Source organism: Paramormyrops kingsleyae, chromosome 7, assembly GCF_048594095.1.
Source record: "Paramormyrops kingsleyae isolate MSU_618 chromosome 7, PKINGS_0.4, whole genome shotgun sequence".
Taxonomy (NCBI): domain Eukaryota; kingdom Metazoa; phylum Chordata; class Actinopteri; order Osteoglossiformes; family Mormyridae; genus Paramormyrops; species Paramormyrops kingsleyae.
Genome location: NC_132803.1, coordinates 33,571,271 through 33,590,231, shown reverse-complemented (window position 1 = coordinate 33,590,231; position 18,961 = coordinate 33,571,271). Strand labels below are relative to the sequence as shown.

The window sequence follows — 18,961 nt, the reverse complement described above, 5'->3', positions numbered from 1 at the left end:
ACTCCTCTCTGACAGATATGCTGATTCTGAGGTAAAATAAAAACATGATGCGGGGAGGGGGGGGCACCACACCTTGGCCCAGTCGCCCGTCCTCCAGACGTAGCACCTAGAGTAGTCCTCACAGTCCTCCACCTCGCGCGGGACCGTCGACAGGTCACACTTCTTCCGCGGGTTGGTGCACTTCACGGGTCGGTACCGGATCCCCCGACCACACTTCACAGAGCACTGGAGCACAGAACACAGAGTCCCTGGGGGCGCTTCTCGCCTAGGCCTGTCCCGTCCACAGAGCCCCTCCCACCCGCTTCTGCCCCTGCATGTCGCGGCCCCCGAGGGCGGCTTCAAAGCCAGAGCGATGCCCCTCCTGATGCTCTCCCAGCTAAGCCTCCCTCTGCCAGCAGCTGTTTCATGTTAAGTCCTCACAGCCACTTCCCCAGGTGAATTACAGCCCTGCTCATAACTGGCTTTTAAGGTGCCCTTAAATCACAGCTTGGGAAGGGGGATTGTATACAGTATATGTATATATATAGGGAGAGAGAGAATCAGAAGGTCAGCATGGATTTCATTACTGCGCACCACAGCAAGCAGACGAGGCCGATTCCTCCCTCACAATGCGACGTCTGATAGGATTGAGTTTTGGACGTCTTCACTCGCTACCCACCAGGAAAGAACTCACATTCACCACATAGCCTGAGCACTGAAGTCACACTGTGCTGATGTAATAATCAAAAATTCAGCTGCTATGATTCTTAAATAAGCACATTTGCTCAGATGAGCAAATATGCTGCTATTCAAAAAAACAAAGAACAGATTTTCCACATTTCAGTTTTTTTCTTACATTCTGTTATTATCTTATTGTTATTTATCTTTTATTTATCTTTATATGCGTGACGTTTATGATGGAGCTCTCAGGGAAACTCATTTGATTGCCTGCATCTACAGCTGTATGCTGTAATGTTGTGCATTTGGGAAATAAACAGCTAATATAAAGCTAAAAAAAAAGTAGCGTTTAAATAAACCAGGTTTTTATAACTTCAGGTAAGAGCCTTAGGGAAAGGGGGTGTGCCCTCGCTGGATGACTGACAGGTGGGGGTCAGGGTGTCGATACTCATGGCCACAGGTGCCTGACAACAGTCCCTTAGCAACAGTGAGTCATGTGACAGCGGGCCTACCTCAGACCACATGCCGGCCTCCCACACGGTGAGGCAGTCCTGGCCCTCGCAGCGCTGCGTGTGCGCAGGCTTGGGGCCTGCGCAGTCGCGATCCTTCGCCTTCACCAGGGAGCCGTTGCGCAGCTGCAGGGTACACGCCACCTGTCTGCTCTGGGAGCCCCTTCCACACGTCCGCGAGCATGACGTCCATTCCGTCATCATCCACCTAGAGTGTCAGAGGACATGAAACCCAGAGCAACTGCAAAACATACTTCAACTAAAATGATGAAATTACACTTTTATTTGCCCTTTGCAGAAGTACAAGTAAGAGTACCGGTTCATTGCATATCCCATCTTGCCTGAGACATACACACACATATGTACAGCTGTGAGCAACGTTTGGGGTCTAAGCACAGGGTCAAGCCATTTATTCAGCTCCCTGGGGCATTTTAGAAGGTTCTGAGCCTTGCTAGAAAATATTGAACTAAAATTCAATTTTTATTTTGTATAGTGCGTTCTCACAACATTATGTCGTCTCAAAGTGCTTTACAGCATCCCTGCCCAAAGCCCACAGTGAACAAGCCAGAGACGACAGTGGCAAGGAAAAACTCCCTAGAAGGAAGAAACTTTGGGTGGAACCAGACTCAGAGGGGGAGCCCATCCTCCAGGGACCGGCAGGGGAAGGAAAATGGGCAAGATGGCAAAGTCCCAGTTCACACTGTCCCAATCTTAACATTTGAGTCTCAAAGCTGGGGGGCGGGCAAGTGATGGCAGGCAGTTGCTGGTGCTGCTTCTGCTGGCAGGATGGACAGTGGTACGGCTCAGGGCAAACAGGGGAGAGATCACAGGCAGAAGGGCAAGCAGGCCGGAAAGACGCCGCAGAAGTGGTGATGTGTCTCTTTTTTGCTTCCTGTGTTCCAGTCAGTAACTTTCGCAATGGGGTGCATCCTCCATTGGTATAACTCAGGGGTGGGCAATCTTGTCCGAAAAGGGCCGGTGTGTATGCAGGTTTTGGCTGCAACTCCCTAATTAGAGTACTAATTAGAGGACTGATTGGCTGAAGAGTCCTCACGCCTGGGTTTGAACAGCTGACCTACAGGTTATCCCAAAAACCTGCAGACACACCAGCCCTTTGCGGATAAGATTGCCCACCCCTCGTATAACTCATGCATTATGGTCAGCGAGGTCATGCAGCAGGGGCAGATTGTCCTATTTACCAGTATACAATTATACACTTACTTAGCAAACTCCTTCATCCAGAGTGACCTGCGTTCTTTTGAGGACAATGTCCCTGGAACAATCCGGATTAGGAGCCACCGGCCGAAAAGCGAAATCAGTCTGCCGACCCTGTGGGCTTTAAACCCGCGACCTTGAGATGACCGACGGAGTGTCATAATCCACTGAGGCGCACCCCCCCCCCCCCTCCACGTGATGGCATCGCAGGAATTAATCTCTAATTATTTAATCTATAATAAATTAATCTCTATCTAATTTGCCGCTCACTTGCCAGAAGGATGCCAGTGCCATCAGATGCCAGTGCCCAGGCCTGCGGCCCGGGTCTGCATGACGGATCATCTGGGAGACAGATGTGAGGGCAGAAACACTACAGGGATCAGGAGAGAGAGCGGAGGGGGATTGGTTGGTGTCACTTTCAACCTTCGGAGACGGATCTTCGGGGAGATCAGTGGGATGAGAGGCTGTGAGGGCCAGTTGGCAGAAGCTCAGCCAGACTGCAGCATGACGTGATCTTACCCCTATCAGTGTCTCCTACTCAGACAGAAGATTGCAGTGTCTGCACTTCGTTATCGCGTCATTCAATTTGCGGGATTGTACTCTATTACCGCCGAACCATATTCCGCATTTGTTTCTCCGGATGACATGATGTATCGCAGATACAAATGTGAGATTAAAGATGAACTGTTTATTCGTCAGGGTTATGCCGTGTGAGAGGAAATACGGCTGTACTGGGCAAAGTTTCTCTCTTCCGAAAGCTGTCTTAAGCCAAAAAAACAACCGTTTGCCAAACTTACAATTTCATAGTAATGGCTGTGGTCAAACTTCACATAAAGTCCAGCGTTTAAAAAAATATATATTAGTTGGACCATATGATAAAAAATGACTCATTATAAAGTAATTCTGTCATAGCAATTAGAACGCCTGCTGTGAATGAGATATTACAACATTTTTTCCCTCAAAATATCAGCCAAACACATTGAGACCCATGAGATTTTTTTGAGAAAACATTTCAGTATCTCAAGGAGATGATTTAGCGTTTCTCTACCAACAGCTAAAGAAAACAATGCTGATTATATCATTTACAGGCAAAAATCATTCTAACAATGTGGTGGTAAAGCATGATAATCTGTCATATTGTAGCAGGAAGGAATTCTTCATTCCGTGCGTTACGCCAACTGTAAAGTATTCTATAGTGCCAACACGCATAGCCTAAGAAAACCTATTCCATTTTCAGTTTACTGCCAGTTCTAGTGTGATATGTTAAAAAACACACACACACATGAGTAGTCCTGAATTTATGACAGGAGCGCATGCCAAATTACAATTTCTCCAAGAAAATGCATAATTTTTCGATTAAGACGGTCAAATACGTGTTGCAAGAAAAACGAAATAACTCTTTACAGTAATCCATCAGGGGTGATTTCATGGATGTACTTCTGCAAGCATTTGAGACAAATTTCATTCAGAATTTAGATTTACAAGTGTGCCGAGATGGAGAGAAACCAGAAAACATCACGGTCCCTAGAGCACTAAAAGTCAATATGGACTCATGTTTAACTTAAAAAATGTCCAAAACACTTGTCTAATCTCATTACAATCCCCTTATTCCTGAATTGTATAAAAACATTGTATTACAAATGACTATGCATTAATTTTATGGCTGATCTCGATGATGTTACAGAGTCACAGAACTGCATCTTTGTTGTAGGGTTTTCACATTTCAGATCTATGATATTTATGGTCACCTGACATTCAATCCCCTTTAATCACGCGACTACACAAGGCTCCCCAGGTGCAATTTGTCTTGTGGTTTTCTCAAGAACATCACAACTGCGTTCTTTCTTTGAAAAGACTGCATGTTTTTCAACACAACACAGCACTTTGGCTTAATTATGCTTTTTTTCTCCATCAAAGGGATAAGGAACACTGCTATCTTTGTGTCGACACCAAGACTCTGGCAATGAAACTGGCCATCAGCAGGTGTGCTGAGAGATGTCGCAAAGTGAGATGTTTTTATGCTGAGGGCTCTATAGACAATAGTCACCAAAAGGACTGCAAGACAACAGTGAGTGTCCCAGAATCCTCATCTACACCCTCACAATACTCTTCTCTTGTGTGACATTACCAAAGATGGCCCACTGCAGGAGTATTGCCCTGAAAAAAATCACCGATGGCTGCCCTGGTACTGATGGGTCATTGGGTAGCTTCTGCTCCAATGAGATCTCCCCTACAGCGTCATGTGATAAAGTCACTGTGAATGAGCCTGTCAGAAGCTGTGCATTCAGGCAAGCATGACGACAGCTAAGCGTAACGAAGATCTGAAAACGACTAAAGCAGAGAGAAAACTCTTGGCTGCGATTATACTTGGTGAAAGCGTAGGCCCCCATACCTCGTCTGGCAGGGCTGCTCGTTGCACTTGCGGACCTGTGGCTCTGGTCTAGTCAGGTGACGACACTTCCTGTTGTCCACCAGGCTTGTTGTCTTGTTGACGATCTTGGTGCAGGTGACTGTGGATCTCCTTTCCCCTGGAAACATCAGAAATATCACATGACGCAAACTTCGGCAGAATAACCGTGGAAGTTTGAAGGGGATCCAGTCTAAACACTTTTGAAACTGGAAATGTAAATGTTTCAAAAAACTCAATTTTGATGGTTTATTTGACTGTCTGAAATTGACCCAATTGGCTTCAGTGAAAATCTTATTGGGCTGTTTATATGACATATGATACTAATATTTATGGTGTTTTTCTTTATCAGAAAATAACTTTTTATTTTAATTTAAATCCCTGTTTGACAAGCCATCACACTAATGCAGAATAAACCAGGCAATATAACAGTGCTGTAAGAAGTCATACATCAGAGCATGACATCAGAATCAGCAGCGGCAGAGATGTAACTTGTTCCTGGATAAACCAACATATATGGCAAAAACAAGGAGACAAAGGCCACTTTATAGAAAAAATGACCCGGAAGCAGCATATACAGACTCTGGCGAATCAGTAATAGTTTAGCTTTAGTGCTAGTCTTGGCGAAAATGCAGCCTCCTTGTGGAAGATACCATTTGAAACTCTATGGGGGGGCATTGAGGATAAACTAGCGATAAATTCGTGATCACTCTGTGATTAATGGAGAAACCACCAGTGAGCAGGATTACTGTATGCTGTTAATCGCTTCTTGGTTTAACTCAATAAGAATCCAATAAAACAACCAATGGGATTTGGCTCAAAGCACATCTTCCACTCCCCCGCTCAACTGAGTCCTGTAATATCTGAAATACCAGTTTCTTCTGCTCTTTCATATTTCATGGCCTCATAATGAATAAATATTTGTGGTTTCCCTAATGATACCTTTCAAATTGTGGTCTATCATGTACTGTCAGGAAACCCAATAAAAAGGTAAGGATTCAGGTGTTTGCGGTTGCTGTATAAATAGGACGAATGAATAACATGTTAAAAATATATATTTTCAAGTGTTTCCTCTTTACAGAGAGTACTTCAAACATGTCTTCTGAACAGGAAATGACAAGTTCCAGCTGAAGCAATCCTGGTACCTCCTCCGCAGACGGCATGGCAGTCCTCCCAGCCTGAGTGGGTCCACATGAAGATGGGCTCGCTGGCCTTGCTGGCCAGGCCTTTCTGGGACTCCGGGGGCTGCTCCATGGGTATGGTGTACTCATAATGGATTCCATAGCTCTGGTTCGTTAAGAGCAGCACCTGCCGTGACATCATACACCTTGAGGCGCTCAACCAAAGTCTCTGAAACTCATACGGTGATGTTTTAGGAGCATTTTCAACAGGACAGAATCCCTCCTGCTACTTCAGATAAGGAGGTCAGTTACTTAACCCAGTCTTTCTCAAACCGGTCCTCAGGGACGTCCAGACTGTCTGGCAGGGAGCTGGGAGGGAGCAAAAACGTGGACTGCCTGGGGGTCCCCCGAGGACAGAGTTGAGAAACACCGACTTAACCTATTATCTGCTAGTATTGCCCTAGGATGATACCAGTAGGCTTTCCACAAACATGAGGAGTATCAGGGAATTCCTCAAAACCGACTCGCTGAATCTACTGTCCGTAGTTTCACCACATGCTGTTTTTTTCATGTACTCCAGCAACGTATCTTTATCATTTACAGCTTATCATTTACCCGGACTAGGATAAGTGGTTAGAAGATATATGGATGGATTTACTGTTAAGCTGTAAGATTTACACTCTTAAATAGGAAGACGAAAATACATACGACTCCTGTCTTCTGAACGTTATAAAAATGCAAAGCTCTGTTCAAACGACATTTCGTTCTGCTCAGTCATATTTTAAATCACTCGCCAAACACAGTCCCCCAACATTTATCTCCTCTCCACAGACTCCACCAGAGTCCTGCTCTGCAGCCTAGTGCACAGACCTCCAACACTTTAATCTAATTAGAGGCGTTAGTGAATCCCAAAGGCTTGTCAGGAGGTAATCCCGTTAAAGTGATAACCTGGTAATCTCACACATGACAGGGCTGCGAGTGGAAAAGGTCAGGTATTGATTTGATTCATCCCTGCTTCCATTCCTATAGCACACTGATCACTAATAGTGATTTAGCTTTATTATGACACAGTATGTCCTGAGGTGGCACTACATCTACTATATGTGATTGGAAAAAAATATGAAAAAAATCAAGATGGACAGAGGAAAAAGTGTGAAATACCAAAACAAGGCAAACACAAAGAATCCAAAGTGAAAAGGGACACAAATATCCAATTATTTTTTCAAAGTCTACAATGGTGTTCGCGCGTTTTTATAAGAAGTCAAACAAGAATAACAGCAGCTAATTAATGTAAAAATGCACGTCTGAAGAGCAAGTCATGTGATTATAGTGCAAACAGCATGCAGATGGGGGCCAGAGGTTCAGTTACCGTGCAGATAGACGACTAAGGGGTTTGTTTGAAGTGAGTTCGTTAAATGAGGTATGATTGCTGGTGCCAGACATGATGGATCCAGAATCTCAGAAACAGCCTCCCTCCTGTGATTTTCATGCACTACAATTTACAGTTTACAGAGAATGGTGCTATGAACAGAACACATCCAGTCAATGGCGTTTCTGTGGCCAAAAACACCCTGTTAATGAGAGAGATTGGACGAGAATGGCCAGGTATGTTAAAGCTAACTATACTAACAGCTCAGTACTGCAATGGAGGGCAGAGAATCTGTGAGTGGCCATCTATTGTGGTATCATTATCAGTGAGTTACATAGTGAATCAGCGAGTAATAATTTATTGCAATGTCATCATGAGTGAGTTATGTCATAATGAGTGAATGACCACAATAGCAGTAGTTGTAATGCAACATTGAATTATTAATGTCAGAATGGCAGGAGATTTATGGTGTCACAGTAAGTGAACTAGTAATAGATTAAGACTGTGATTCTGTCGCAATTCTGGCACAGAGAATAACATATTCCAAGTGATGAAACCACGGTTTTGTGCATAATAGCTAGCCACAAAGTTTGGTATCCAATCTCCATGTTTTTTCAAATTCAGATTCAGTCCTGATAAGTATAAAGGGTGATCTAAGGGTAAAACACAGGCATGTTCTTACCATGAGATGCAGAGGGGATGTGGTTGGACCTTTGGCTGACATCTTCTCCCATAATCCCCTTCTGACATAGTGGACTGTCGTGCCAGCAATGTTGAAAGAGCCTGGGTGCTCGATTTTCCAGTCGCTGTTTATGGAATGCTTGCTGGTGTCCTTAAGTGCTGCAAAGCATGCAAGTCATTCACAGTTACTAAACCATGTCCACTGTGAACACACTCTAATTGAACATACAGATGGACAGATCATGTGTAAATAAATTATAGCTAATGTAAGATCTTTTGTTATCAAAGTACAAAGGGGGACACAGCAGCAAGCTTCAGATGACAGCTGAGAGTTGATGTTTTAAGAGGTGACTGTCCTATGGAGCCAGAATTACTGCTTGAAATTAATCTTTTCAGGAGTATGTACAGGGGCGGGGTCGGAGGGGCACTGGCCCCAGCTGAAAGCTGATAGGCCTGCAACGTTCCCCTTCCCTGTCACTCACTGATTTGAAATACATCATTGGCTAATCATAAGGCTGGCGTCTTCTGCACCCCACCTTAAAAAGTCCTAGAAGTGCCCCTGTATCCCATATAACAAAATTGACTCAAATGGAGGGAGTGTTATCCACTTTCATACAGTGTTTTAATTTTATGAAAATCATACATATATATTACATTTTATTGTTTTGCTGTATGAACAAGTGTAGTATACACCTCTTTTACCCATTTGCTCCCCCCCGCCAACCTGAGGCCACCTAGGACGCGAGCAGCCTGGGACACCGGGGGGGAGGGGGGGGGGGTGCTGCACCCCACTGAATGATGGGAGCGATTCCGTGCGGTTTGGCTTCGCTCGCCGGGGGAGCTGTCCCCCTAGTAGCTGTCAGCTGATACGTATTACAGCTCCTTCGACTCAATCACTCCCACATGAGAAATGGGGGTGGGGGGGGGTGAGCACACATACGGAGGGATGAGAGTTTCTCTGCGTTTTGAGAACATTATGTGTACAAGTCGGTACAAGTCTGTGTAAAAAAGTACCCTATCGTAACAGAACAACAACAATAATAATTATTATAATAATAATAATAATAATAATTTTGGTCTTGTCGAGATCTGGTACGCAGACTCTGTGATCAAAAGTGTTGTAAAGGCAGTTCTCAACTGACGTAAGTAATCTGTTCTGCAAACCCTTGCGTAAGTCTAATGTTATGTAAGTCAGACACCTTATGGCAAAAAACACATAAGCAAGAAATACACTAGTAATACGTACAAAAGAAAACATATTAAATAAATGGAAAGATGAAGTGAAAATTCCGTAAACTCTGTGTATCTCAGATATTTTTTGCGTAAGTCTGCGTTTAATTAAGTCAGTTTTATGTGTGTTGAATGCTGCCTGTATATACGTGTCTGGTGTGACTGTGATCAAGGTACTTCACTGTAACTGTACCCCAGGACTGTCTGGTGCTGTGGCATGGAAGCGTATGAACACATTTCACAATGATGACAGAAGTGAATTAAGTTTAACATTGAGGCAAAGAAATAATAGGGAATGTGGATCAGAAGAGGTTAGGGGGATGTGCAAATCCCTACCAAGGTAGCTCTGCGCCGGCTTCCCCTCCACCACCCTAATCCTCCTCGCTCCGGTGGGAATGACCACAGCCTCCACATAGCCTGAGGGACAGACAATAGACAGAGATGATTGGGGGGGGGGGGGGAGTGTCGCCCCCTCCTGGTGGAAGTGAGACAAACATACTTCCCAGCACCGAGGTCCCCAATCTCTCACTCATGAATGAGTGGCTCCATGAGTCTTTGTCAGACATTAACTATTAATGGAAAGACAATCATAAAGTTGATCAGGATATGATTTGTCATTTTTGTTAATTTGACCAAAATGAGTGGTTGGAAGATGGTGGGAAAATGAATAAATTGAATGTATAAGTAGATAAGATGGACAGGCAATGTGTTCATTTCCTACATCCATCTCCTAACCACGTACCCTGGTGAGGCTCCCTGGAAGAGCTGGAGCCCAACCCAGCCAGCTGCATCCCTCTGCAGTTTTTAAGAACAATGTATTTACCTTCCTTGTGCCTTCTTATAAAGGCAAAATAACACCATTATTAGGTCATGCAACGACCACTGGCACAACATCCATCCATCCATCCATCCATCCACTCACACAGGGCTCACCACCACCATTCACTCACACAGGGCTCACCAGCACCATTCACTCACACAGGGCTCACCAACACCATTCACTCACGCAGGGCTCACCACCACCATTCACTCACTCAGGGCTCACCAACACCATTCACTCACACAGGGCTCACCACCACCATTCACTCACTCAGGGCTCACCACCACCATTCACTCACTCAGGGCTCACCACCACCATTCACTCACTCAGGGCTCACCACCACCATTCACTCACTCAGGGCTCACCAACACCATTCACTCACGCAGGGCTCACCACCACCATTCACTCACTCAGGGCTCACCACCACCATTCACTCACTCAGGGCTCACCAACACCATTCACTCACGCAGGGCTCACCACCACCATTCACTCACTCAGGGCTCACCACCACCATTCACTCACTCAGGGCTCACCAACACCATTCACTCACGCAGGGCTCACCACCACCATTCACTCACTCAGGGCTCACCACCACCATTCACTCACACATGCACACCTATGGGCAACTTTGGCCATTTAGACAACGTCGAAAAAACAAATCAATTCATACATGAAATCCCTCGTAAGCCAAATCCTTCAGAACAGAAACTCGGTCCAGCTTCTTGGGGAATCCAGTACTGTCATGTTAGACGCCGTGTTGATTTAGTGTAGGCGTCCTTTTATTGGGTTCCACTACGCCGTTACACGGTTCGGTTACTGTTAGACGCGGGGAGCTCCAGACGAATGACCCGCGCTGCTGCTTTTAGGCAGCCCCCCCCTCATTTTACAGCTTTCTCCTTCGCTCTGCTTTGCACTGCTGTGGCTGGACTTACTCAGCGTCAATTTGTGCTATTTGCTCAAACTGCAGCATTAGAGAGTCCCTGGCAGCCTGAGAGATGCTAGAGGAGGCTGCTATGACCCCTTTCAGCCACGTCGGCCATCTTTCCCACCATCGAGAAAAGGTGAAACATCCAAAGCTGGGTGTGTTGCGTAAGACTGGCTTGTTTATCCATTCCGTTCATACGGCAAATGGCCGTGTATGTTCCTGCCCGTTCCCTTTGTTAGACATAAACAATCGTTAATGGAGACCCCACGCACGAGTAGGCTTTACGTTTAATTGCAACAAACCTGAATGTGTGGTGTAGTGAGAACGACACACACGTAAACACAGCAACACAAACCGCATGGGGAATCTCTGCAGCAAACCTCATAATAAATGACAATGTTTACTGAATTTTTAAATTGTATCTCTACACATAAATTTTGGAGTAATGGAAGGATATATACTTGTTAAATTTTTGTACCAACACCAGACATCCTGCCTTCCCAGTACAAGAAATCCACCCATCTTCCTAACCCTGATTTCAGGAGCGGGGGGTTTGGACCCAATCCCAGGCAGCACAGGACACAAGGTCGGGGAGAACCCTGGATGGGAGGCCAGACAATACAGGCCAAACACTCACACTATGGACAATACAGAGACACCAAGCCACCTAACCGCAGGAGAAAATGCACACAACAGGGGGGGGACAGGCAGATTTCACACACACCACATGGGACCAGGATTTGAACTGCCAACAGTAGACATGTAAGGCATTGGCGCGGCACGCTGAGCCACCGTGCCACAAGAGAACGTCTGATATTTTTCTTGAGTAGGGGGGCTGTTCTGTTGGTGTGGTTAAATTTTGGAGCACATTTGGAAGCCACAGATGAATAACTGCACTTAGGGAACTAGTTTCCCGGGAAACATCAGTTTATTATGCGTGATGGATTGGGCTTCATGAGGATGAATGTCGGTGTCCCTGGATCTCTTGGGCACTCAGAGAATTTTCCTTCTAGACATCTGCAAGCTGGTGCAGGGTGTCTCCTGGATGTTCTGGGAGAACTGGCCTGTACAATACATACCTCTGGTTCAACTCAAGATGGGGAAGAAAGCGATGGCTGTTGGACCATTGAGGCACTTAGTGTCAATTTCAGCAGTTCATCTCCAGCTGTTAGCATTGAAATATGGGTCTGGACAAACATCTCATACATACCACATGGAAAGAACTAGCATACACAATGAAAGGCTTTCAGCCAAACCAGACTGCAGCTGACTGGGAGAGGTAGCTGATTGGCGTACCTGGCCCACTGGTGTGGTTGAAGTCTCCTTTAATGACCTTGCAGGATTTCCCGTTTCCATTACAAACTCCGCAGTGGTCTTCCCTTACCGGGGATCCCAGGATGTCATCACAACCCACCTTCTGGAGAGGTCAACAAGAAAAGGCAAAGTAAGCAATAATTCATCCCTCAGACAACCCCAGGCCAGATATACGGCAGATATATGGAGGTGAGGTGTGTGTGACTTCTGCAAATTGTTCAGTTCGACTTCTCATGCTGGGGGCAAAAACCAGTTAGCTGGATGACATAAATCAGGCATGAATTTCAGCAGCTAGGATACACTGGTTTTCATCACCGCTCAGCTATGAATTTGTTTAACTTTCAAAATGGTTACATGATTATTAAAATAGCTACAGTGGTGCATATACATACAATTACACAAGCTGTTTAATAACCATAGGAAACACAATGTTACATTTATTTATGAGACATACAACTGAGAAGACAGTGTCAACAAGTCCTTGAAACAACTGTGACTAAGGGCCTTGCTTAAAGGCCCAAAGGCAAAATCACCCTGCCGACCCCGTGAACTCTGAATCACAAGCACAATGTTCGAACCCAAAGAGTCACACAGCACCCCCAAGTTATTTCAGGAATGCTGAAATCCTAAAACTGTACATCATCTGAGCGACTTTTCGGTATTAGAAAACTGAAGGATGACCTGATCTGTTTGGCACTAAAGTAAGGGGAGATTATGCCCGTCACCTGCAAGAAGTGCAATGTCGGGACAGACAGCGTTACTCGTTGTTTAACCTGCCACTTTGCCCTAACGACGAGCAACGGGAAATCATATTTCTGTATGCAAAGCTAATCGCCTGTGTGTTTGTTTTGTTTTTTTTCCGTTGTGTGTTTTCTTCTCCTTCTGGGAAATTGCTCCTTTTGAAAAGCGTCTTGCAAATACAGCACGTATCTCCATCCTTCTGGGACCCATAAAAATGATGCAAGGTAGTTTGGGATTTCAGAGGTTCATGTTGGACGCATAATTTACAGGCAAATGGCAGAGTCTGCTTACACAGATGAACGCCTCAAAGGACTTCTTTTATTTTAAGAATAAATGGCGGCGGCCTTTGTAACCTAAACCTCAGCTTCAATCAGACAGCACTGGGCAATGTGGGCTTTTTGAAACTGAACAATCAACTATAACACAGATTTATTTGATAAGTGAATTAATTCCCATCCACATTTCACGTTAGCATACATTATACATCATTGCTGAATTATAGGTATAGTTTGGATGTTGAGTACTTTTCTATGACATTAAATTAAACTGCCATGGTCTTTGACAATACTGGGTTTTTTTAATAAGTTCAAAAATCAGTATCCATATAACAAATGTTGAGGTAGTCTAATACTAACATTTGCTTACATGTCTGACTTACAGATAACTGTCATTTTATCTATAACATTGTACTCTAGTTAAATTAGCACAGATTGAGGTTTATACCCATCAGGCTGGTGATATTTCCTGAAAAGGCATCATGACATAATCAAATCCAAGATACCACAACAACGTCTACTGATGACGTAATCAAGCACAAGGTGTTAAGCACATCTAGTGATGTCATATGCAATACCAGAATGTCACATCAAATTCTGCTGATGTCATAATCAAGCCCAAGGAGCTACCACGAAATTTGCTGATGTTATACTAAAGCCTACTAAATTTCAGGGACACACCTGACATGTTCCATTGGCACAAATGCCAGTTTCCTGTGGGCCACAGTAGGTTCCATCCAGGACCTTCTCTGTTACCAGGACAGGTTGCTCCTTCCCAGATGTCGAGCAGAAGAGGGCACATGGCTTCTCTAGGGGAGAAGGAAGATGTAAAGTCATTCATCTCTCAGCACACCTTAGTCTTCCATGGCGTGTAACAGCATTTAGCTTCTGGCAAATGTATAATACAAAAATGCTAAATGTCATGCCCTGCTTACCTGCCCCTCCCCTTTCTCCCTAGCAGGGCTCTAACGGGCCACACCTGTTCTGTGTTTGTCTCTCCTTTTGTTCACTCCAGCTGCCTCCTGTTTATCTCCTCGTTTACCCAGTATATAAGTACCTGCCAGTCTTGTCTTCCCCAGTTCTGTCATTGATGTCACTCCCTGCTATGTCTATGTTCAGACCTGTTCGTCAGTGTCAGTCATCCTGCGTGATCCCTTTTGTTTCTGTTTGATTTAGTCCTTATGTTTCAACCTTAATCCTGCTTCTGCATCCTCCGTCCTCCCTGCCCACTAAATGTGTATGAAAATATGAAAAGTTTTCAGGGTCACTGAGACAAAATACTGGGTGGCTGCAGCCCTTGAAAAATAGGGTCTATAGTCGCCTATGGTTCTAACTTAGGGGCAGGCAAGCCTGATCCTGGAGTTCTGGTCTCCAGCAGGTTTTCCATCCTACCTGACGAGTTCCTATCTGCCTAAGATCAGGTGTGGTTCATCAGAGACCAGGTAGGATGGAAAAGCTGCTGGATACCGGCATTCCAGGATCAAGGTTGCCTGCCCCTGTTTTACCGTATTAACCAGCATCACCAATCATCAAAAGACTGATGACACATTTTACACATTCCACACCCTGCATCTAGAGGATGTGATTGGTTCAATTCCACATCTGTCAAAGAACTCAAGAAATGACATCATTCTATGGGGAGTTCTGATATAAAACAGCTTCAGGGATCCTATCCGAATAGTTTTTTTGTCTGCGCGCAAGGAGAGTTCATGTATAATCAGGACACTTTTCAATACTTATCTTTTCTGTTATGTGTGGCAAAATGGGGTAACATTTTTGTTAAATTAAGACACAATCACACGGCTTGTAGTGAAAGTTTCACCCACGCAAAGAATGGAAGAGAAAGCTAAGTAAGCTTCTGTAACGGCATAATAAAACACAAAAAAGAGCCGAAACTTTTATAACACTACGATGACATTACCAGAAACACCACTGATTTCTTTAGTCCAAAACAGGTTCATTTATCACTTTCCTGAACAACAAGCTAGCTTTCATCTGACATAAAGCATGCAGAAAGCAGCTGAAAAAAAAAAGAAAAATACAGCTAAAAGAAACAGAATTTAATGCCAAATACTTGCTAAGTCACAGCAGTGTGATTCAACTCAGCCAACTAAACTATGAAACATAATCACATGAAATGTCACAGGAACAGACAGGTCTCATTAAAAACAAAATGGATACAGACAGTCTGTATTGCTGAGTTTGGGAGCATATGGGTAATTTTGTGGAAAGATATATCTTCTGTAGCAGCGAGAGGGCCACCCTGATCTGGGCTGACTTGGACGACCCTGTGACCCTCTAAATCTGCAACTTAAGAATGTTTTTGCGTCTTGTTGCCTGGGGTTCATGCCAGACAGGTGAAAGGGTAAAGGTCAGATATAGAAGGACTTCCTATGGCTGAGGGGTGAGGGGGGCAGAGTATTCAGGTTGGGGGGGGGGGGTGGGGTTTAGGTGGGGACAGGGCTGTAGCCAGGATTTTTTAAATACCAAGGTTATAGTCTAAGCCCATCCTAGGTGTGCCCCATACACTGTCAGAGTACCGATTTGTACCCTTCCTTGTCACTGGGGCTGTACCCTAATGGTCTGCCAATTGTACCTTAGCTGTAGGTAAATGTACCTATTAATCAAATTTAAGGTAAAGAATGGAACACCCCCAAGGTACAAACAACATTAATGTGCCCCCAATAGTACAAAAAATATCCTCATAATTCATTTCTGTACCTTAAAAGTTACAATCACCTAGAGCTAGGGTACAATTGGCAGACCCTTGAGGGTATAGCCCCAGTGACAAGCAAAAGTACAAATGGGTACTCTTGTTTCTGACAGTGTCATGAACTGAAGGTATTGGAGTTGCGGAAAAAATACTGAGGACTGGACCTCTGTGTCCTCAATGGCAGGTACGAGTATGGGTGGGGATGGGGCAAGGCAAGGAACAGAAACTGCAACAAGCCCTTCTCAAGAACATTCTATTCCCGGGAAGATTTATGTAGAACAATCTTGGAAGTATTCAGGACGCCAATCCATAGAAAAGCCTTATAACGGAGGTGCTCCAGGACTGGGATCTCAAAAAGCAGAAGTAGCAGATACACAGGTGAAAAAGGCACAATGTTAAAAAGCCAGACCTCTGAGACATAATGCGACAGAGGTCGTCTGGCGAAGCTACCAGCAGCAGACACATGCATGATGCAGTGCTACCAACATTAGCAGACTTGGCCGAAGCAGGACTACATTAACAGCAAACCAGTCAGAACGTCAAAGCCAGAATTGTCACAGTAAACAAGAACCAGTTTCAAGTGTGGTCACTCCCACAAACACAGCAGTCAATCAAGCAAGCAGGATCCATCACAACCCATACCAGACTTCCACAGACCATGTGACGGAGGACCTGAAACCGCAATAGATCCCATTATGCACTTTTAGGGAGCTTTTAAGGACCTTGATACATAAGGCATAGTCATTCCACATTAAATTTTCTGGACGTCAGAAAGAAAGATAACCAGACCTTAGCCCAGGTATATGGGACTGAACTTCCTCCCCTGTAGTGGAGGATAAGATAAAATAGACATCGTATGAGGTCATATAAATTCATTTCACAGAAATGTGAAAGAAAGAGCGAAAATGGAACATAGAGTATAATGGAGTATAACTAACGTACTGGGAGCTATCAGCCTCGCTTGTATGTCAGTTTGTTAAAAAACATCTGCTAAATAAAGGGTTCGGTGCCAATGCGGGGCATAGTGTCTCATGGGGTCTGCCTCATTATGCCAGGCAGATACACATCCATCAACATCACCACCGGCAACAGAAGTACTTACTGGGATCTTATAACCCTCATAAGCTGGAGAACACACTCCCAGGATCTCACTGGTGCCTTCTGATAGTTGGGAAAGTAATTAACTTGTGGCGACGTATCTAATAGCTACAAATTTTCTTTTGAAACGGACTGTACTCCTCTGCCTGAAACACAAGGGACAGGTGTGTAGCTCAGTAGGTTAGGCCTGTGATGACCGGAAGGTCGCCGGTTCGAATCCTGTGCTTAGCTGAAAAGCCACATCTTCACTGGGCTCTTGAGTGAAGTGCTCAGCCCCCTAAAAAATGATGCACACACGACTAACTCTGCAGCCAGACCCAGGTTTGCTCTCACCTCTACATATGCATATACATATGTTTTAAAAAGGAGTGCAGTCACTAACACACCTGTTCTCATACTAATACGAAAGGCATATAAACGAGGTGCTTGGGGAAAATAGTTGGTTCGAGCATTATTATTGGATTCCTTTGAAACATCTCAAAGACGTGAATCCATAGATCACTATTTACTTTAGATAAAGGACACTGGTGTTTGCAGAGATTTTAATACCATTTTGTTTCGAGTTCAGAGGATGTCAGCTGGGGGTGGCGCAGTGGTTAGCACAGTTGCCTTCCACCTCTGGGACCTGGGTAACAGTCCCCACCATGGCTCCATGTGTGTGGAGTTTGCATGTTCTCCCCGTGATGTCATGGGGCTTCCTCCGGATACTCCGCATTTGGAGTTACCAAATTGATTCTAGGTGCGAATGACGTGCTCTGTGATGGGTTGGCCCCCCACTGCCTTGCAGCCATAGGCTCTGGCCCCCCTGTGACCCCGAACGGGACAAGCAGTTACAGAAAAAGGATGGATGTCAGCTGACTTCTTGACATCAGTTAGCTGGATTACCGTCCAGTGCATTTATGTATTTTACAGCGGAAACGCATTTCCGGGGATAAGTCGGACAAACGAGATTTCCGTATTGAAAAGCCTGTGTGGAGGTAGAGATTTCACTGCATCTTCAAACTGCTGACAGGAGGCAGAACAGCTGGCTGTGAGTCATCTGTTGTCTTATAAATACACGCTCTTATCTTAACAGCAGCCAGAATGTTTAGAGAGCAAAATATGTTTAAGCTGATTTCATTTATTCGACTCGTGTGAGCCAGAACACAGCTAATTCCAACAGCGAGAAATGCTCCCAGATCAGATATGCGCTGGTACGTCTAGCGGAGGTGAACGGCCAATGCCACATCTTTAAGCACTTATGTGTGAATGGACCAGATGCACAGGTTTATTCTGCTCCTTGTAATGGGCAGTGCCAGGGCTTGGCGCAGGAATCAGCATACAGTCACTGCAGCATAACCCCAGGCTGGGGCATACCATTCTCATACATAGGGTGGATTCAGCTAGTCTCTAGGGCTTGCTATTGTAGAGAAATTGTAGAGTCACCCCCCCCGCATGAAAACACCAAGAAATCCACACTCTAGCTTGTCCAGACATCTGAATTACAAAGATAACCTCGTTTCCCCCCCCCCCAAAACAACACAAATACCATGCTGTATTCAAGCATGCCCCCGTTATATGACTTCACAATGATAAGTGATTAAAATAAAATATTGCGGACATTTAAGAAACCCTACTTCATATTTATACAGCACTTCATCCAAACAGGGTTTAATGTCATGGTTTGTTTTGATTGGACATGCTATTTTACGTTTAGTTAAATACGGTTGTTTCTTAATATACGCATGCAGGGCTTGGACTAGTTTCTCATCTTAAAAGTATATCCATTGCCCTGGATACCCTGCTGTTGGTTAACTCTGTGCCTGACCAGTGTATACGTATCTGAATGTTATTAAGATAGAATAATGGATATCAAACTGCTTACAAGCCTACATGGAGTAAATACA

General features: G+C 44.6%; 1 protein-coding gene across 2 annotated transcripts in view; it reads right to left on the bottom strand.

The window, feature by feature from the left end:
• Positions 1-18,961, bottom strand: part of LOC111841204 (A disintegrin and metalloproteinase with thrombospondin motifs 19) — a 75,021-nt gene that overhangs the window by 5,636 nt on the left and 50,424 nt on the right. For both annotated transcript variants that reach the window (XM_023806793.2, XM_023806794.2), the window contains exons 14-21: positions 13,946-14,073; positions 12,231-12,351; positions 9,526-9,606; positions 7,961-8,118; positions 5,934-6,096; positions 4,774-4,909; positions 1,170-1,374; positions 73-225 (exon numbers count right to left, since the gene is read on the bottom strand). In XM_023806793.2, the coding sequence (XP_023662561.2) occupies positions 73-225; positions 1,170-1,374; positions 4,774-4,909; positions 5,934-6,096; positions 7,961-8,118; positions 9,526-9,606; positions 12,231-12,351; positions 13,946-14,073 (1,145 nt within the window). The remainder of the gene's footprint in view (positions 1-72; positions 226-1,169; positions 1,375-4,773; positions 4,910-5,933; positions 6,097-7,960; positions 8,119-9,525; positions 9,607-12,230; positions 12,352-13,945; positions 14,074-18,961) is intronic.